The sequence below is a fragment of the Peromyscus californicus genome, unplaced genomic scaffold (genome assembly GCF_007827085.1).
Source record: "Peromyscus californicus insignis strain IS unplaced genomic scaffold, ASM782708v3 Scaffold_8__1_contigs__length_139910024, whole genome shotgun sequence".
Classification (NCBI taxonomy): Eukaryota; Metazoa; Chordata; class Mammalia; order Rodentia; family Cricetidae; genus Peromyscus; species Peromyscus californicus.
In genome coordinates this window covers 125,256,783-125,277,930 of record NW_026294606.1, presented here as the reverse complement: position 1 = coordinate 125,277,930, position 21,148 = coordinate 125,256,783, and the positions used below count along the sequence as shown (strand labels likewise).

Genomic DNA, 21,148 nt, shown 5'->3' with positions numbered 1-21,148 from the left:
AGGCACCAAGCAGCCAAGAGCCTGTCCCCAATCATTAGCCAGAGGCTGTGCTTGACTCTCCTCATCCCACTGTGAAGCAGCTGTGTGGTATGAGATGGAATGGGACTCCACACCTTGGCCCAAATCAATCACTCCCACCAAACCACCAACTAGTTCTTGGACGCCTAAATCAATCCAGTAAGAGTGAAGTCTGGGCCTTGGTTGAGCAGTAAAGGGAAGAAATATTCCCCACTGTTTCCTCTTCCTGTAGATCTCAGAGACCATTTGTCACCCACTGCACAACTATCACAGAAGGGTACAAAACCAGGAGCCAGGATCCAACTGTGCCTGAAGCCCACACAATGCCCCAGATGTCAATGATGCACACGGAAAGCTTCATTTTTTAACACTTTTTGAGTTTTCTGATCCATCCATCTAAAAGTATCCCTTCTCATACACCATAGGCCAAGTCCCACCATGCACCAGCTGTTACCTGGATGATGTAGGACAGTGACAAGCCTTTGGATGAAGCACTGATTGAGGAAAAACTCAGGGTCACCAACAAGGCCACAACAAAGGTGACGATGTTCATGAGGACATCCATTCTGAGCGCAAACCACCTGAGAGCGCAGTTGAAGTACAAGAGGTGGCTGGAGTTCTCATCGTTCAGTGTCTTAAACCTGAAGTGGAAAAATCAGAGGAAATAGGAGCTCAGGTCCCGCTCGCACTGATGGGAGATTCGGGCTCCTAATGGAGCCAAGACAGGACGTTTTGAACGCCTTCTTACAAGGTGACTGTTCCAAACATGAACATATATCCATGTTCCTGCTGCCACCACAGGCATCTTTGATTTGCACACATTTCTGAGAAGTTTCGTGTGGCAGTCAACAAGGGTGCCAAGTGGGCCCGCTCTGTCTCTCCCAGAGCTAGCAACTAGAGCCCACAGCTAAGAACAAAACGGTTGAAAACCTCATACTCTAGCTTTACAGTATCCGCAGGCCTTGAGAAATCTATAAATAGCTTCTTTGATCTTAAAGACAGGGGTAAGCCAATGGTAGTGATAGAGTAGGAAGGGAGGGTGTTTGCCTGCCCCCCCCCCCCACCGCCCCTCACCAAGATCAAGATCATCCTTTGAGTCTGGCATAGTGGCACATACCTGGGATCCCAGCACTTGGGAGGCCAAGGCAGAAAGGCCAGAAGTCCAAGGTCAGCCTGGGCTACATGGCAAGATCCCATCTCAAAACCAACCAATAAACCAAATCACTGCTTAAAAGGCTGGTGGAGTTGGGGAGGGGAGAGTTCTCTTCAAGGACAGGAAACTGATATCTTGTGCCCCTGTTGCATGTCCACTGGGTCCCAGGGCTTTGCACAGGGCAGAGTGACAGAAAGATGGCATAGCCAGGAGATCCAAGAAAGGCCCAACCTGGAGGCACTCATTCCCACCTGGTCCCCAGACACAAGCAGAGTGCATCCTGACAGTCCCTGCAGTTAAGGGCTGAAGGCACAGAGAGAAAGTGACCTTCCAGCTGCCTCTGTGACAGAAGGCAAAGAGGCTCCTGCAGCTGAGGAATGCAGTGGGGTGCTGCCAGGCAGAGTGCAAACAACCATCAGGTGCGTGAGGTTGAGTTGGGTTGGAGCCTTCACCCTGCCATACTGGGTCTGCACAGGGAACTGGGTCAACAGGAAGGAGCATCAGAAAGGACAGCCTGGGTGGGACGTGGGGACACTTGGGGACACCCCTTCCTGGCCCCTTCCCTAGCTCCCCTTGTGGGAACTTCAGAGAAAAGAAGCAGGTGTTTAAAAGAAAACACAGCCAGCTTCCCCACTGCAATCCTGTCTCTTAGCCCTAACACTCACTAGTACACACACACTCACACACGTGTGCACACAGAGCACGGTCTGCTTCACCACGCCTCCAGGAGGAAAAATTTCTATCATAGACTGAAGTTTTAGGCGAGCTGGGAGAGACATCGCATTCCTTGACACACTAAAGGGCTCTCGACCCAGTGGAAAGGGGCTTTTTTGAGCAATTGGTGGGAATTGTGGGAAGAAAAGGAAAGCCTTTTCAAGAGTAAATCCCTGGAAGACACAACTATTCCACACACCGTCACATCTCCCTTTTTTGTCTCCACTCTAGTTAGTTTTTGTTTCTTTGCTTCTTTCTGTTTTTGCTTTGTTTTGTTTTTACCAGAGCTTGGTCAAAATGCTTTCCCAAATACCACAGTCTTCCTACTTGTCTAGTGGCAAGTGCAATATACGTCAGAAGTCGGAGCTCTCCCAAAGGCAAGTGTTCCCTGTCAGTCATGTGAGGCCAAGCTCGCCATGCCAGGCACTTGGAGAAGAAGCTGTGGGAAACAGTGTCAACTCTTTTGTTTGCTCAGGGCAAAGAGCTAAACGGTTCTATGGTTCTTCATGATCCGGTCATCAGAGGGACCTGTGTGCCGCAGGACTCTAGACAAACAGCATCAAGAAACAAACCAGTAGCCGGGCAGTGGTGGCACACGCCTTTAATCCCAGCACTCGGGAGGCAGAGGCAGACTGATCTCTGAGTTCCAGGCCAGCCTGGGCTACAGAGCAAGTTCCAGGACAGTCAGGACTACACAGAGAAACCCTGTCTCAAAAAACAAAACAAACAAACAAACCCAGCAAACTAACTAATAACAAGGACTAACTGCTCACTAGACCAAAGACGAGCTATGGAGTCACAGCCACATTGAGAGCCTCAGTGGGAAACTGAGGCAACAGCGGGAGAAGAGGTTAGACTGGATGAAAATGAAAGTGTACATCATCCTCCTTCACCCCCTCCACCTCCTCCTCCTCTCCTCTTCCTCCTCTGCCTCCTACTCTTCCTCTCCCTCTTCCTCTTTTCTTTGGAGAGCGGGTATTGCCATGTAGCTCAGGCTAGTCTCAAACTTACCATCCTCCTGCTTCAACCTCCTAAGTACTGTGATTACAGGACTGAGCCACCTTGCCCAGCATACATTAGCTTTTTAAGAATAGTGAAAAGGGTCTTATTAGTAGAGACAACTACATTTGTCAAACTCCTCTGTCACTTCCCCTTCTGGACATGGATGAACTATAGTCCCCAGGATGCTGTAGTTAGGTAAGTCTGTGTGACTGAGATCCTGCCATTGTACTTGCACTAAGATTGCGTCTACTTGTTGAGGTTCGGCAATAAAAAGTTTCCACAGGGCCTACCCCTTCCCTGTCTCCCTTTCTGTTCCCAAAACCTTGGAGAAGGAAAAGCAAAGTAACTGTAACTCTGATTGTAAAGAAACTCTGCCACCCGTGCTGTGGGCTGTCATTAAATTGTGACCTGAGGAAGAATACACATTGTGTTAAGATCAAACTCTTCCACATTCTAGCCATAAAATAGTTTAAAAAAAAACTAGGAACCACACACTCAGGCCCCTGTCCTGGTTGGGTTTTTTGTTTGTTTTTTGTTTCTGCTTTTGTTTTTGGTTTTTTGGGGGTGTTTTGTTTTGTTTTGTCAACTTTGACACAAGCTAGAGTCATCTGGGAAGAGGAACCTCAATTGGGAAAATGCCTCCATCAGATTGCTGATATGGACTGCATTGGACAGTCACTATTAACCATCATAGCTCGTATTTATAGTCACCATGGCACTTTATTAGTATGTGGCTCCTGCTTTGTCTTTTCTCACTATCTCCTGAAGCCTTCTTTATCAGGCATGAAGATGACGATGCCAACTTCTCTCCTGCTTCTGTCCCCTTAATAAATTGGTTTCCATCCCTTGACCTTCAGCCTCTGGGTGTCCTTGCCCGGGAGCTGTGTTTCTTGGTGACAACAGATAGCTAAATCTAATTTTTCCTATGGGGAGTGGGTTGATTTTGTTTCTTCTTGTTGTTTTGAGATGGGCAACCTTGAACTTCTGATTCTCCTTCCTCTACCTCCCAAATACTAGGATAACAGCCTGTGCCACTGTGCCCATTTGAATCTAATTTTTTTTAACCTAGTCAGTTAGCCTGAATTTTTTTTTTTTTTTTTTAGGTTTTTTGAGACAGGGTTTCTCTGTGTAGCTTTGCGCCTTTCCTGGATCTCACTCTGTAGACCAGGCTGGCCTCGAACTTATAGAGATCCGCCTGCCTCTGCCTCCCGAGTGCTGGGATTAAAGGCGTGTGCCACCACCGCCCGGCTAGCCTGAATATTTTAATTGATGAGTTGAGGCCATTTACATGGAAGATTATATTATTAGGAGATGTTTACCAATTCCTGTAAATTTTTTTTCGGCTGTTTTCTGGTTGATTGGATTATTTCTTATTGCATTCTTTTTCCTCTACAAACTAGTATTGGGATTTGTTCATCTATGCACTCAAGATTTGGGGGGAGGGGAGTTGAGACAGGGTTTCTTTGCGTAACATCTCTGGCTGGCCTGGAGCTCACTCTGTGGACCAGGCTGGCCTCAGAGATCTGCCTGCCTCTGCCTCCCAAGTGCTGGGATCAAAGGTGTGTGAATAATTTTCAAGTATTCTTATTATAGTCTGTTACTTAACAGGTTGTAAGCACTAGGCATATCTTTATACCTATGAACCAGTAACGGGCTATTTCTTGACCTACACTCCTGAGTGCTAGGATTAGAGGCCTGAGCCACCGCCTCCCTGATTCTTTTTTTCTTGTGCTCTTTTGGCTATGCCAGACTTTCCTCTTCCTTGGCAGACAGTATTCTTTTGAGCATCTTGCGCAGTGTTGGCTTGTCTGTCATCTGTCATGAACTGCCTTGGTTTGTGCTTGTCCCGACATCCTGACTTCAGCATCAATTTTAAAAGACAACTTTCCTGGACATAGCAATGTTGGTTGGAGGCTGTTTGCCTTTGGGGCTTGAACTACATCATCCCATGCTTTCCCAGCGAGGATTGCTGACAAGAGATCTGGTGTTTATGTTTAGGCTTTTGTCGGTGAGCTGGCATTTTCCTCTTAGAAGTTATAATGCTATTCCTTTGCTTTGTATTCCTGACATCCTACAAAGTCATGCAGAAGTTCTTCTGTGGTCATATTGATTTGGAGCTTTGAACCTATTTTGACTTTAGATATCTATTTCTTTCTAGATGTTGGGGGTGGGTTTTCCACTATGATTTCACTGAATGGATTATTCCCTTAGTTCTATGTCAGCGCCTGCCTCTTAGTCTTTTGATAGCATCCCAGAGTTTTTGGCTGCTCTGGTCATGTTCATTCACTTTTGCTTTCCTTATGGATCTTAAGTATAGGATTTCCCCACCCTTGCCCTCCATCTCTGGTGCCCTTTTCCTGCCTCGTCACATCTCTTGGCAATCCTTTCCATGGTTTTTTTATTTGAGTCACTGATGGTTTGGTTTCTGACTTTGTTTGCTTGATGAATTTCTCTTCACCCATATTGCTGATTTTCTCAGCCAGTTTCTTGGGTTTTTTCCTTTAACTGTCCTCTCCGAGTCCCACGTTGACCTCATCTGCCTGTTTGTGTCCCCTCTCAGGGAGCTCATTCTCTTTACTAGGACACTTCTGAACGTCTCACCCTGGCCTTTCACATATTTCCTTATCTCCTGACTCATCAGCAGAAGAATGATGACCTGTGGAGTCACAGTGCCAGGTTTTATCTTATCTCTTCTCTTTCTGTGGCAACATTTGCTTATCTATTGATTTGGATATCCCTTCCAATTTTATTTGTAGATTTTCATTTGGAACAACTGCTTTTTTTTTAAGGTTAGCAAAGAAATAGTTTTTACCATGGCATCTGTGAAGATGATACACGTCATTATAATTCATTTCTTTCCCTTGTTGGCCTTCCCTGTGCCCTCCCTCCCTAATTCAGCAGCCAAATTTTGAGGGCTGGGACCCCAGTGACACTTTTAGGGGAGTCTTTTGTTTTCTTTGCCACCACTGGGAAGGCCCCAGGAGCTGACAGTGGTAGTTTCTATCTCGTGGGCCACCCACCCTTTTCTTTGTGCTTTTTGGGTACCCTGTCACTACTGTCATGGATTTCTGGAGTTCTTCCTCTCCTTTTCCTGCTGTAAAAAAGAATACTCATTTTGTTCTGATCCTTCTTCTTTATGGGGTCACACAGCAGTGGCTTCTAGTCCACTATCTCACTCACAAGTTGGGTCTTACATATTTTCTATAGTATGTTAGAAGCTACATGACTCAACTAATCTAGTCTTCAAGTTTTGAAAAGAAGGAAACTGGCCTATCCACAAATAAATAAATAAGCAAACACAGGCTTTAAAAAATAGTTTCATGAACTTTGGCACAGTGGCTTACACCAGTAACTCCAACCTCTTTGGGGGTGGATGCATGATAGCAAAATACAGACTGGCCTAGGCTACATATCAAGACCATGTCTAGGAGGAGCTTGCTATACCCACAGATCAGTGCCTCTCTCAACTCTCATTAGGGAAGCTTCTCATGGCAGTGGGTGGCGATTAGCACAGAGACCCTTGACTGGTCAACTTCCGAGTGCTCAGCCCCGCATGGGACATACTCACCACACACTTCCTCCCAAGATTCAGGGACCTTCGTGGAAGAGGGTGTGGAAAGACTGTGAGAGCCAGAGCTGGGGGACGGCATCAAAGAAAGTGTCTTCCAGACATAACACGTGTGAACTCACAGTGGTTGTGACGGCACGCACAAGATCTGCACAAGCCCGTGCCAGACAGAACCCCAGCACAGAGGAGAGGGAAGGGTGGGGAAATCCCATCACTAGCTGAGAAGCTATTTGGTAGATACTGGGAGAGAGAGCCAGTTTTGGTAAATGAGGTGACCTCTGGCATGGTGACTACGCTCAGAGACAGGCCTCAATCCCAAAACTGACTGAATAACATGACCTGAACTTGATGGGATTAAAAAAAATAAAAAAAAGAAAGGACACTCAAAGCTGGGTGGGTAGGGAGGGGAGCACGGATATGGGAGGAGTTGGGGATGGGGAGGTTGAATATGATAAAAATATATTGTATGAAATTCTCAAAGAATTAATAAAATATTATTTTAAAAATGTGTGTTTATTATTAAAGATCACTCAATACTATGAAAATCATATTCAAAATAACTTTTAAAAAGAAAACCTTGTGGGTTGAAAAAGAAAAAGAATAGGAGGAAATATAAAAGTTGCATATCTCTTTGTCTGAAATGCTTATGACCAGAAATGTTTCCAATTTGGGATTTTTGAATCAAATTAATTAATTAATTTACTTAGTTATTTTGTATGTATAGGTGTTTTGCCTGATTGTATGTCTGGCACGATGTGCATAAGTGGTGTCTGTGGAGGCCAGAAGACGGCATCATGTCCTCTAGAACCATGGTTCCTGACGATTGTGAGCTACTGTGTGCTAGGAATTGGAATCAAAACTGGGGCCTCCGGAAGAGCAGCCAGTGCTCTTCAGCCGTCCCTCCGGCCTCAAATGGGATTTTCTTTTTTTAACTCCTGGAATACTTGCGTATGCATAATGAGAACGCTTGGAAACAGATAACGAGTTTATCTACAGAAGTGGCAGGTCATTCACTTGTTTGCTCTATTTTATCCTGCAGTGCTGGGGCCTCCAAGAGGGCTTGCACAGACTAGGCAGCACTGACCACTGAGCTGCACCCTAGGTCTTTTTCTTAACGTTTTGAGACGCTAAGTCTCACTATGGTCTTGCTAAGATGTACAGGCTGGTTCTGAACTCACTTTGTAGCCAAAGGCTGGATACTCCTGCCTCAGCCTCCTTAGTAGCTGGTACCACAGATCTGTGTCACCAGGACAGGTATCTGCAGGTAACTTTCACACATATTTTTACTGTGCCTGTGTCTTGGCTACAGCCTGTCACATGAGGTCAAGTGTGAAATTTTCCCTTTTGGCATGGCAATGGTATTTAAAAGGTTTGGGACTTCAGAGCTTTTCAGATTTGGAATTTTCTTTTTTTTTAATTATTTTTATTTTATGTACATTGGTATTTTGCCATGGGTGTCAGATCCTCTGGAACTGGAATTACAGGTGGTTGTGAGCCACCATGTGGGTGCTGGGAACTGAATCAGGTTCCTTTCGACAAGCAGTTAGTGCTCTTAACCACTGAGACATCTCTTCAGTCCCCTAAAAATAAATTCTTTTTTTTTTAAATGTGCATTGGTGTTTTATCTGCATGTCTGTTTGAGGGACTCAGATCCACTGGAACTTGAGTTATAAACAGTTGTGAGCTGCCATGTGCTAAGAATTGAATCCGGATCCTCTAGAAGAGCAGCCAATACTCATAACCACTGAGCCATCTCTCCAGCCTGATTTGGGATTTTCAATTTATGATTACACATATAATGTGTACATGAAAATATGAACAAGACTGGGATTTGAGACCTAGGAGTGATTTTTGTATACTTTGTTTTTCTCTATTTGTATATACTTGAGCAAAAAATAAAATATACAAAGTGGTATATATGTAGAACTTGAGGTATAGCTCAATAGTGAAGCATTGTACAAGGCCCTGGGTTCATCCTCAGCATGGCACATGCATGTCTTCTCTCTCCTTCCCTTTACCCCCCCCCGGTCCCCCCCCCCAGAATCATATATCTTTTGGGGCCCCAAATACTGGAAATAGAACTCTTGATTCTGCTAGCCCTTTACCTGTCCCCAACATTTCCCCTCTCGGTGCCAAAGAAGCCTGGGATCTCCCATTTGGGCTGGGGCAAGAGATGGGGGACCCTGGAGCAGGGGCCATCAACTCACTTGCTGATGCAATCATTCTTTTTGTTGTAGGCATGGATGACACCCAGACCCTGTATGGAGGAGGTGATGTGAGAGAACCAAGGTGACCGACTGATGTTCTCCACCTGCTTGAGCTCCTGAACTCCTCGATGGAAGATGCTGTAGTGAAAGCAAGAGGGTCCAAGAGGGTCACCAAGTCTAGTCTCAGAGAACTCTCCCTCAGCACAGGCAACCCAACTGTGCCTTCCCTGTGATGGCTAAGTCAAAGTCAGTGTCATAACTGGAAGAGAGGAGCCTGCCACTCCTCTCCAGGATGCCCCGTCTGGTTGTATGAGGCATGGGCTATACCATTACTTCATTTGCCTTCAGATCCGAGTGCTTCCTGTAGCAAGAATGACACGCGGTACAGTATGCAGCTCTCGTCTTTGAAGACCCAAAGATTTCACACAGTGCAACCCCTGAACACAAGTCAACCTGTTTGTGATGACCAATCAGGGAAAGAGGGATCTGAGCTGGTTGCCAATGAGTGGCCTTCCAAAGATAATTTTGTACAGACATCGAGATAGTCTTCCTTGGGAACTGAGTTCAGAGTACTGTCTTGTACCTTACAATGGAAGCCCCAAGAGCCCTGATGATGGGAGAACTATGTCCCTGAGCACCCAAGTTTGCCGGCTATAAGGGACTCAAGCCTACCTCCGGACTCGAAGCTAAAATTAACTCGCAGAGTAAGGGAAGCTCAGAGCTTGGTGAATTCATTGTAAACTTATGGGTAATTAGGTCAGACTCCCCTCTGGTCTCTCCTGTGCTTATAGCAAAGAAGAGGGTATGCGGGGCAGATTTCTTGTAAGCTTTTATTTAGTCAATCAGCAGCAATAGAATGGACAGCAACAAATGGCCAACAAAAGTGTAACAGAAATGAACAGAAGCTCAAGGGATCCACTACAAGTTCCGACACTCATGACATGCTTTACCTTTGCGATGGACTTTCAGAAAACGTTGTTTACTCATCATCGCAATAAACTCTTGAATTGGGAAATGTGTACTTTTCTCAGTGACACCAAGGGTACTGCAGTGAGAGCCCAGCTCTACTGGATCCCAGGACACTAGTCTTCATTTTCATGGTCACATCTGCTCCCATCGGGCACCCATGCCAGTCTCCTGCCACAGTACGTCCCTCATTCATCTGCCATTATCACTGCCTCCGACTTGATGCACGAGTCCGAACCCAAAAGCAAATTGCGTTTGTGATAGCATCTTCTTCTTCTCCCAGAGCACCTTCCTCAGCACATCAGTCCCCCACCTCAGACGATCCTTGGTTGTACCAATCTCTCTGACACCCCAAAGCCTCCCACTTGTAAAGCCCTGATGACACTGCCTTGTAAATACCCCTCAAACCCACCCTTCTCTTGTCCTCGCTACTGCCACTCATATCTGGTCCTCATCAGTCCTTACCCAAGCTCTAAATCTCTCGAGTTTGGTTACCATTTTATTCCACATTTAATGGGATCACCTCATCTCACGTGCTCTTCTGACACGGACAAGGGATGCATTTTCATGACTAAGAACTTTGCATGAGAAGAAACAGATTTGCAGCATTTCAAGGCTCTCCAACTAGCTTCATGGCAAAGCTGGAGTTCTGGTGCAGACCTTTCTGACTCACAGCTTTATTCCCTCTCCATACTCCCGTAGTGACTGATGAGAGATCCCACCGCCCCCACGGCAGAACACTGTAACTGTGTCCCCCGGAAGCTGGAAGCTGGCTGCTTCCAGTTCCCCTCCAGACAAGTGTGTACAAGCTCCGGAGCTGCCCCCAGTCCTTTTCACACCTCTCTGTACACGTCACTCTTTAGCTGCAGTGGAAGCTGTTACTCAAAATTCAAAGTGACTGCAGAGGGTGCCTGCGGAGCTCAGTGGTTTTAAGAATGAATCAGCAGAAAGATTGCAACCATGCTTACTAGTTTCCTGATCTGGGGCAAGGACTTAACCTCCTAATAACTCACCCACCTCCCAGCACTGCTCTGGGCCTAAAAGCCACATGTATGCAAGGAACTCACCATAGCATCTGGTGTTTAACAAGTGCCCAAAATCTAGGATTCTCCCATCAGAAAAGTAAGTAGGTGCTCAGCATCCCCTGTCTCCCAGCTGGTGCACATAGCCATTCATATTCTCTCCCTGCCCCCACTCCATGCATGTGTCAGGGTGGGGTAGAGTATTCCCCCTTTGAGGTTGTGTATAGTCCTACCGTAAAAGAATGAGGAAGATGATAGCCAGGCCAGCCAGAACCAGAAGGACAACGGGAAACACAGCAGCCATAATCACCAGGATAAACAACACCATGAAGAGCTGCTGTAGAAAGTTCTCTGCATGAAATGGCAGCCTCACATCCAGCTCGTCCATATCTTTAGAAAAACGGTTCATCAGCCGGCCTGTGGGGGTTGTGTCAAAAAAGCTCATTGGACTCCTGACGATCTGAGGATAAAAGCAGAGTGACCTGAGTTGGGGAATGCTCCTGGACTTCCGGCAGGGTAGGAAGGTGAGAGCAGGGGCCAGACCTATTTTTCTGAAGCACGGGCTGGGGGATCGATCAGCCAATCTTTGGGAAGTGAGGGTGGTGCCCCCATTCTTAGACCACACCAGGAGTGAATGTGGGAGAGAGTCTGCCTATGTTTGGGGTTTCCTCTCCAGTCTCAGGTGCCTCCTGGGACAGGGATCCAGATACTCTCTGAGGAGGAGAGGATTTTGAGCCCCAGAGGAATAAAATGTCAAGTCTACTTGTCTGTCTACTCCACAAACATACCTGTGTGTTCTGGTAAGAACCCTCACAACCAACTGCTGCTGCCTGCTACAGCAATGGAAAGTGGGAGCCCGTCTCCAGGCCCTCACTAGCTGGAACTCTTAGAAGCATGATGTACATCTTCCCCCACCGTCCTTCTGGCCCAAGGCTCCGTGATGTACCCCTATTGCTCTCTGAAATTAGACTTCCTATATGGTACTCAAGCAAGTAGAAGACACACTGCAAACTAGACAACAGACTTCAAGAGGGCTGTTCTGTCCCCAGAGTTCAGCACAATCTTTACCACACTGAAGGACCTGCTTCACCCTGTGGACAGAGCAACGAGGTGGGCCTGCAGCCCACGGGGGCGCTACCTTGTTAAACACCCTGTTGTGGAGCGAGGAGGATGCCTCCAGTGTAGTTTTGGTGAAGGTAATGCCTTTGATAATGCCAAATGTCAGCACAGACACCATGCTTGCTATGTATACCAACTGGTACATGTGGTGTTCGGTGTCTTGCAGGGTCTGGTCACCATTGCAGGCTGTCCTATTGCTCTGGGGTGCACAGATGACCTGCAGCACAACAGAAAAGAAGTATCGAGAATTTTATGCTATTGGAAGAAGGGGGCTATTTCAGATAATCTTTCTAAAGAGAAGAAACTAAAAATGAGCCAGATGGGATGGGAGAGACGGCTCAGTGAGTAAAGTATTGCCACACAAGTATGAGGACCTGAGTTCAGATCCCTAACTGGCATGTAAAAGCAAGGCATGGTGGCACAGGCCTGTACCAGGATTTGGGGGAATACAAGCAAATCACTGTACTGGGGCTCACTGGCTAGCCACCCTTGACAAAACAGGGAGCTCTAGATTCAGTGAGAAACCCAACCTCAAAAACTAAGGTAGAAAGTGATAAGGGAAGGTACTCAAGGTCAACCTTCAGCCTCCACACACTCACACATGGACAAGCGCCTATGCATATATATGAAACAAACAAATTTTAGAAGAATAAAATTTAAATTCGAATCAAGAATGAGTCATGTGGGTAAAATCACGTCAGGTCCCTCAGGGGTTATCTGAGTTTTTCCTGCCTCTCCCACAAAGGGGTACCTCATGGTCGGAAAAAGGTAGCAGATAAGCAGGTGTAGGGCAGCTGTCACAGAAGTCACCTGCACCCCAGGAAACCTTCAGTGATGCCAGGCCAAGAAGATCCAGAAACAAGGCCTCTGGATTCTAAGAAGCTGGCCCGGCTTGCCTTGGGCAACCCAGACAGGACAGAGAGTTGGGGCCACCCTCCCACCTGCCCAGCTGCCTGGCAGCAGCCACCGACTAATGAGATTCAGGGGTCTCTATGTAGGGTGGTCCAGTTCCTCAATCCTCTCCCCTGGCCTGTATCCAAGGGTCAACAGTGAGGGTGCTGCTGCTCTGCTCTGGAGTCCTTGGCAAGAAACATGGGGCTCTCAGACAAACTATGGATCCACCCCTCTCAGCGAGAGGACACAATTTCACCAGCATTTCTGGAGAGGCCATCATCTGTTGTTGAGAAACTGACAGTTTCATTTTTCTCTGGGCTGTGTGTTAAAAGTCAAGGATGCCTTTTGGGAGCAAACAAACATGTCTCTTCTAAATGCCATTCTGCTGATTACAGTAATGGGGGAAATGTAAACCAGAGGTGGCTGATGGATGAGCATCTGCTGAGGCAAAAGCATCCCTGGGGGGTTGGTTGATGAAAGGCTCAGCTTGTACAGGAGGTTCTGCTGTGCTGTAGGTTGTACCCACAGCATCGGGGATCAGGACTAATCACAGGGGCATGCCACTGTTGCTGCGTGTTCAGTGGCCTACTGAAGAAGCCCTGAGGCTAGGGCATGGCTCCACATGCCCTATGCTTGTGGGAACAGCCTCAGGAAGCTGTGTCAATCAGCCTCTCCCCTCCCCCACACCCAAGCATCCTTACTTTGATGTCATAGCAACAAGGTGGTACCATAAGGTGTAATCTTAGAAGAGGAGCAGGCACCCCCAGTGTTCCCTGGAGCTCCAAGAGAAGCTTTGAAACCAATGGCCAACAACTGGGGAAGACTCTAGCCAGCTGGAGGGAGAGTTATGTATTGGTCCTGTCCAGGCAGGGCCCTGGCCAAGATGGAAACCTTGGGGAAAATGGAAAGTCCTGGTGGCCTTGGCACACTTACAAAGGCTGCATCCATTTTAGGTCCTCTTCTTGCTAAGGCACCTTTGGAGAGCAGGGCTCTGTAGAACCTTCTGACACTAAGCGGTGGTGTCTATGACAGGACGCACTTCCTCTTCAGGGTCAAGGATATGTCAATCTTTGTTCATCTTCCCAGGCCCCTCCCTGTCCCTCCTCAGAGGAAACCACACTGATACTACCCTTCCTGGACAAGTGTGACTCCACACATCGGAACCATCAGTTTCCAGGAAAACCCTGTAAACCTGAAGTTGTACATAGAAACTTCCAGGTGCCTTGCTTCTTTTGAAAACAGAAAAAGATCTCAAGAATTTGAACTATATAGCCCAGGAACTGGCCTCGGTGTCACCCAAAGGGAGCACACCGGGTGTCACTATTTAGCAGCCGTTTGGTTCAAGTTGCAGACTCAGCACTGTCAAAGGAAACTCACCTGGGAGCCCCTGTCTAGCCAGAGTCCCAGCCACCAGGTGCTGAAGGCAGAGCTGCCCATCATCAGGAAGAAGAGACAGAGCACCAGGAAGGAGACCAGGTACCCTGCCAGAGGAGCAAGCGGGTGCAGACATGAGGCCAGTGGCAGATTCGCCTGCCCTGAGCCTCACCCTTGGAATTTGGGAAAGCCAAAGCCTACAGAGAAAAAAAAATCCCTATCTGGAGGGTCCATGTGCTAGGCTGATTTAAGATGTCATGATGTTGGGCCACTACATGCCAATAAGGATATCTGTTCCATTTGGTTAGGAAATAGAACCAAACTGTCAACATGTTAGAAAAACCTTGTCTGCTTAAGATGGGCTCTTGTTATACAGCCCAAGATAAACTCAAACAATTTCACTGAGGCCACCTTGAAAATTGTGATCCTCCTGCCTCAGCTTCCCCTAGGGCTGGGATTACCGGTATGTATGACCATGCCCATTCAATGTTCCATTTAATAGAAGCAAGTCAGTCTTCATTAAGAGCAAGTCAAGAGTCCAGTTCGGTGGGACAAGTCTATTGTTCCAGGCCAAGGAATGCTTGTTTGGGTAGATCATAAGTTTAGGCAAGCCTGGGCTACACATGGACTCTGTCTCTAAACAAATATCCAAATCCCTCATCTTTTTGGAAGAGACTTGCTCATGCAGATAGTCAGTCTCTTGCGTGATGAGCTGATTGCAGCTGTGCTCAGCAATCAGTGTGTGTGTGTGTGTGTGTGTGTGTGTGTGTGTGTGTGTGTGTGTGTGTGTGTGTAAGAACCATCGACGGCTTCTGGCTGCTGCCCACTCAGCTCCAATAAAACAGAACCTGGCAGCTTTAATGGAGATAAAAAATGACTCCATTTAAAGGGCTGTATTATCAGACTGCAGGTTTTAGGGGGGAAATAAAAGCATTGATAAGCAAGCGCTAGAATAAGCATAAAAAGAGTAATTGGTGAAGGAATCATAAAAACATGAACCCAACAGTTTAAAAACAGATTTTTAAAATGCAAATTAAATCAAGAAACCTGATGTTTTATGCCAAACCTCCAGAAGCCTTAATATACGTGTGATATGTTTTCCAGGTCACGATTCCTTCTCGAGGAGACTCAGTCTGGACAAGCTGGTGCACAGGAGCTGTGGTGACAAACACAAGGCCATGAGCCTCATGGCCAGAGTGGGCACACAGTGAGGCCAGCATGCCCCCCTGCACCCTCCCCTCCACTGCTGAGGGCACTTGCCCCATCGTCTACATGCTGTCACATTTCTAATGCACCTTTGCTCATTTGATAATGTTTGATCCTCTTTACAGCCCCGTGAGGCACATGACTTGGAGTCTTTCAAGGACTCTACGGTGTTCACTACGTGCTTAGCCTGGGAGTCCAGGGTTGTGCCAGCTCCCAGACCTGAACCTCAAGCAGCCAATGAGTGTACAATTAGTCTGTATCCATCAGAGCGCCCAAGCTCAACTGGGCTGTGTGCACTGCTGTAACAGGACAGACGGATGGGGTGAGGGGACTTTATACATGGTCTCTTTTCTACTTCATAGGTGCCCGATGGACAAAGTCCCATCATACTCCACCACCCTGTCCCAAAACAGTCTGAGACAGAGTTTGTGCCCTAGGAACAAGGCATTGATACTAAGAGTCTAAGGAAAGGAGGTAGCCTCAACAGCTGGCCCTGGCCAGTCTCTTTTCTACTTCCTCTCCACCGGAATTTTCTCATAACCTCACCCTCAAAATTCCACCCTCCCCCATTTTCTCATCCCATTACCCCAGGAAGAAAACTTCTGCACATTCCCGAAGGACCAGCGCAAAGACTGCCTCCTCTGTGGAGCCTCCCATAGCCTCTCTGTTACTCCCATGTCAGCTCCCCATTACCTTTATCCCAGTTTGCCAAAGCTACTCATTTGCCTGTGACCTCTACCAGGCTATACAACAAGAACTGTGAACACAGCCTTCTTCTCTTCCAGCCCATTTCAGGACTTGGTACTCAATTCAATGTCCAGAACCTATTTGTTGAATGGATGTGTAACGTGATCCAGCCTTGATTCCCTCCACACTACCTTTGCTCAAGGCTCCCTGTGGAAAGTGGGGGCTCTTGAGCTTTCTCTGGCCTCTAGATCATTTCCATGTGCTGCTTTGACCTCTGGGGAAGGAAGAGGCAGAAGTAACACACGGAAATAGTCTAGGCCTGACTTCTGAAGGTCATTTACCTTCCAAGAACTTTGCTAATCGCTTCATGGACAGTTTCTCACTTAAACTTTGCAAGACTCTCCGAAGTTGATTCTACTCTTTCCCTGCTTTGTAGACTAAGAAACTAAGGTTTTGAGAGTGTCCAGTTTCATGACTTGAACAAGGATGGCACCAACAGACCTGCTGTCATGGAAGGGGAAAGCTCAACTCTACACAAAGAACAGCAACAAGGAGTCCCAGGCAAGAGCACACCAATTGGTAATCCAAAGGGCCAGCTCTGAAAACATGTACATACAGGTAACATTACATGGATTGAACAGATTGTATTTTATATTTACATTATAGTTTATATTGTATTTTATATTTATATAAAATAAATGCTGCCGTCATTTAGGGTAGGCTTTCCTTGTAGGCAACTGTCTCTGGGAGTGTCCTCAGAAAGAACCCAGGAATGGCCTTTACTAATCTTCAAGAGGCTTCACAATCTAATCAAGCCAATGGTGCTGATTACCCAGCACACAAGCTCACACTACAAGATACCACAGCTGGAGCTTCTCAGAGCAAAAGCCGTTGTGTTCCCCTTCTTCTCTCCCAACAGCGGATGCCCAGCATGCACTCTAGGGTATACAACTGTGGGAAAGGATGCTAAATACCTTTTGTATCTACAAATTCTTCCATTTCAGGTTCTTTTCCTTCATCTTTCTCATCACCTGAAGCCAAGACTAGGATGAGAAATTGCATAATAAATAAATGAAAAGGTCTGTATCCACTCAGGATCCAGGGGCAGTGAGGGAGGGGGACTGGCATCTGACTGTACCAGTGTCTTCGTCTCTCTGAGCTGGGCTCTCCTTCAGGGTCTCCACCATGGCTGCATTGTAAATGTGCTCCGGATCCTGGAGAGAAAATGAAATTACTTCTGAAAATGCAGTGACAGATTTCTCCCAGGCCGGAAGTCATGAGGCAAGGCTCTTAAATCCCACTCAGCAGGGTAGGCAGGCACACAGTTACCTTGAATTGCAATCCCCGGAGGTTGTGAATCAGCTTTGCATAGCGCCCCCTCTCTTCCATCAACTCCTTGTGGGTGCCCTTTTCACAAATCTCTCCATCTTCCAACAAAATGACCTCATCACAAGACTCCAGGAACTGCGGGGACAGCACAGGGACCCACAACGACACTGTCTCAGTAAGAGCCAAAGGACTGCATGCCAAACACCCAGGCAGCTCTCCCAGGTGCAGTGAGTTACTGGGGTTCTCAGTTCTGGTACGATGGCATTAGAGGGCCAATAGTTCCTTGTCTTTGGGGGGCTCTCCTGTGCACTGCAGGCATTTCACAGTCTCCCTGATCTCTACCCACCAGTAGAATGCCTTTCCCTAGCTGTGACAAGCAAAAATGTCTGCAAGGAATGCCAAATGCCCCAGGGGCCCCCAGTTGAGAACCACTGAGCTGGTCCCCTGTCTCTTGAGTACAAAAGCTGGATTCTGGCTGCCACAATGAAGCAACTGAACCTTCCTTTGCTTCTTGTCTCTGAATAAGTGACCCTACTAAGAAATCTGATTGACCATTATAGAGGCCATGGTTTGGTAAAGATAAGAAATATGATCTCAGTCTTGCCAGGAGCCCCACCTCACAGAACCCAGGGGCTAGAAACCAGGTCACAGGCCACACCCCCACCAGCTCTAACATTACAGTAACTATATGAACAATATTATGCACCCCATTTTACCCAAAGCACTTCTGCTTTTCTGATTTTGAGACCCTTCAAGTCCATGTCAGTCCTGTGGTTAAAAAATTCTGCTAAGAGGGACTCTCTTTTATTTTGGAAGAAGAAAGAGCTCTTCCTAATTGGATCCACCCATCAAAGGGCAGAAAGCCCCTTCCTAGAGGCAGGCAAGCTGCTGTAAGACTGGCAACAGTTCCACCTAAAGAAGCCAGGGCCAGAGTTCCCATTTTGAACTTCCACTCCATTCAAGGCCAAATCCCACCCAGCTGCACTTGAGTTGAATCCTGGAAGCAGGGGCTGCCATTGATGGCTGGACACCTGATGAGTTAGGTAGTACCCAAATGCTTCAACCAGAGCAGATCCAGCAGCTTGGATAGTTCTAGTCTCTATGTGTCCCCTATCCAAGACTTGTCCCCTTCCCCAGGCAGCCCAAGCAGGCCCCTGGTTCTTAGCGCCAGACACCTTCTGACAGAATCTTTCCCGAGAGACAAACTTGCACTTCATACATCATCCTCTAACGTTTCACAACCTGATCTCACATCTTATCAATATCTCGACCTCCTGCAGCCCCCAGCTCAAGAAAACAAGCAGCTTGGTTAAGTCACTGATTTTCCAGATAAGAAAAGGAAGCACTTAGGACCTGTGACAATCTACAGGTTTCTCTGCCTGTATGGGTTCATAGCCCAGACTTGGAAAAGCCCAGCAAAGGTCCCTCCTGCCAGCAAGCCCTCAGTTCACTCTAGTGATACCAGGTAGCTTTGTGTAGCCACGTTCAGCAAACGCTTAGGAAGCTGAGCCCTGAGTATTACCAGCGGCTGACGGCTGGCCTTGCTTTGTTTCCTCACGCAAACAAATGAGTGACTGTCCTGACCAGCTACTCCAAAGCATCTGAGGTCAAAGCAGCTAAGAAATGTTCTGGAAGGCCCCAGGGCTGCGGTTTGAGGCTTCCTCCCCTCCCCCACAAAGAATGGGATGAAGAGTGCAGAGATTGTGGTGCCACCTGGTGGCCTCTTTGTTCTCCAACAAGCAAAAAAGGGAACTAAAATGACCTTGGCAAGGTATGTTGCTGGAGAATCTGGCAAAATACTAGCTTGTCTAAGGCCATACCACTGACTAGTGAGTGTCAAAGATGGCTATTATTTACCCTCCATGAGGGCTCGTGGAGGGACAGCTCCCTCTCACACCTGTCAAGACAAAAACCTCATCCTCCAGGACCCAGGGCTCCTCAGGAAGACCGCCTTCCCAAGGCAGGCTGTTGCCAGAGACAATATTCCCAAGCCAGAACTATGGTAGTCACACTTACTGCTCTGGCTAGGCCAGAAATCATTTCTAGACTGAATTCAGGCAGCCTTCTCCTCTACCTTGGCCCTGGCCTGCAGAGGACCTTAGAGTTCTTGTCCAACTAGCCTGACTCGATGTTTACTAGAGTGGTAGCACACCTGCTGAAGAAACCAGACACCCACACCTGCAAAATTTGAATGCTTCGTGTATTTCTGCAGCTTGCAGGCACTTAAAGCTTATTCTGGGGAGGCTCCAGGGCAGCTGGGTTTCCTGGGTCCTTGAGAAGCCCCTCCCTCTTTGGGATGGTCCGCCTGGCCTCAGCCAGAAGGTCTCAACATACTGACTGCAGGGTCCTCTAGCTATGGCAACCTTACTTGCTTCTTAACCCTCACACCTTCAACAGCTCAACCTCCCCTTCACTGAAAAGCAATAAGACCTGCCTCCTGCTCCCAGACCAGGCCTGCTGGACAAGAGGACAGGGCTTCTGCACCTAGGCCCAGTGAGCCATCTCCCAATGCCTGCGGGATGCACCCTACATTGGGGCACTTGCACACGAGCATGCACACTCGCGTGCACATTTGCACACACAGCATATCACTGGGACTTGCCATAGAGAGAGGAGAGAGAGAGCATGAGAGAAGAACCCTGGCTTATGTGATGGGAGTCCTCGATTCCCATCAAGTATTCAGAACCTGTATGTGGGTCAGAGGCAACAAGGCCTATGACCATGCAGGCAAATTCTCCATTTTCCCCTGACATCTGTCCCCATCATTTGGCCCCTAGTCCTGGTTTCCAGAGCTTTTACTGGGGCCCTTGGGCCCCTCATCACAGGAACCCACACCTTTCTGGGTGAGGAAAGAAAGCTGAGCTTCTAAGATGCCCTGACAAAGAGCCTTTGATCTCAGACCCATTTAGGCCCCACTGGAGAAAGGGTGGGCCCTGCATTGTCTCCACCTGGCTCCCCATTTCCTTGGCACCAATGGTCCAGCTCTCAGAGCCAACTGATCCTGGAGAATCTATTCTGTGGTAGAGGAAAGGTCCTGTCCCCACTGACTCCAAAGACTGGGCCAACAGAGCTCACACACAGAGAAAAGCAGGCAGGGGTGGCTGGAAACCCAGGTGGCTGCAGGACTCACCAACATCTCCTCCATTTCCTGCCCTCTCCGTGCCCTGTCCAGGCAAGGCTAGTTTCAGGTGGGAAAGGCATGTTCAGGCAGATTAGGAGTCTCTGTGAACATCAAGCGCTGCACTCATCCCAAGACCTCATGAACCCTCCATGTCCCTGTCACCTGCAACTGGTGGGTAACCAGGACAACAGTCTTTCCCTTGAGTGCCTTCTTAATGCACTCCTCAAAGACATGCTTCCCCACATGGGCATCCACAGCTGAGAGTGGGTCGTCCAGCAGGTAGAGTTGACGGTTGGCATACACAGCACGGGCCAGGCTGATCCTCTGCCTCTGTCCCCCAGAGAGGTTGACACCCCGCTCTCCAATCTGTAGACAGGGATAATGGCACAGCCCATCATTAAGTCCACCTGCCACCCTATACTTCTTGTATACCAGGAGCTTCCAAAAGTTCCCAGGAACTCAGGGAGAAGACATACTGGCTGATTATCTCCGCACACAAGCGTCTCCAACCCCTCACACTAGACAGTGCTGATTGGAAGAACTCCCATCCCCCTCACTCACTGAATCACAGTGCCAACTGGGCACAGCTCTTTCTGACTCTGAGAATGAGGTGTCTACTGCATGACTCCTGCTTCCTGGTGCACAGTCCACTGTACATTGATTGATAGCACACAGGAGTTTTTTAAAGCAGGGAACTCTAGAAGAATGGATAGGGAAGGAGGGAACGAACGTGCCTGGGAGATGGACCAGGGACCTCTCTGTTCATTT

General features: G+C 47.7%; 1 protein-coding gene across 7 annotated transcripts in view; it reads right to left on the bottom strand.

The window, feature by feature from the left end:
* The window catches only part of Abcc12 (ATP binding cassette subfamily C member 12), a 75,075-nt gene that overhangs the window by 13,842 nt on the left and 40,085 nt on the right, over positions 1-21,148 (bottom strand). For 4 of the 7 annotated variants that reach the window (XM_052728769.1, XM_052728763.1, XM_052728764.1 and 1 more), the window contains 10 exons: positions 20,543-20,746; positions 17,260-17,394; positions 17,069-17,144; positions 16,905-16,973; positions 15,104-15,193; positions 14,041-14,144; positions 11,789-11,986; positions 10,884-11,110; positions 8,663-8,800; positions 473-659 (listed from right to left, as the gene is read on the bottom strand). In XM_052728769.1, coding sequence (XP_052584729.1) covers positions 473-659; positions 8,663-8,800; positions 10,884-11,110; positions 11,789-11,986; positions 14,041-14,144; positions 15,104-15,193; positions 16,905-16,973; positions 17,069-17,144; positions 17,260-17,394; positions 20,543-20,746 — 1,428 coding nt within the window. Of the gene's footprint in view, positions 1-472; positions 660-8,662; positions 8,801-10,883; positions 11,111-11,788; positions 11,987-14,040; positions 14,145-15,084; positions 15,194-16,904; positions 16,974-17,068; positions 17,145-17,259; positions 17,395-20,542; positions 20,747-21,148 lie in introns of those variants that run through there. The other 3 variants (XM_052728765.1, XM_052728766.1, XM_052728768.1) reach the window with 3 other exon arrangements.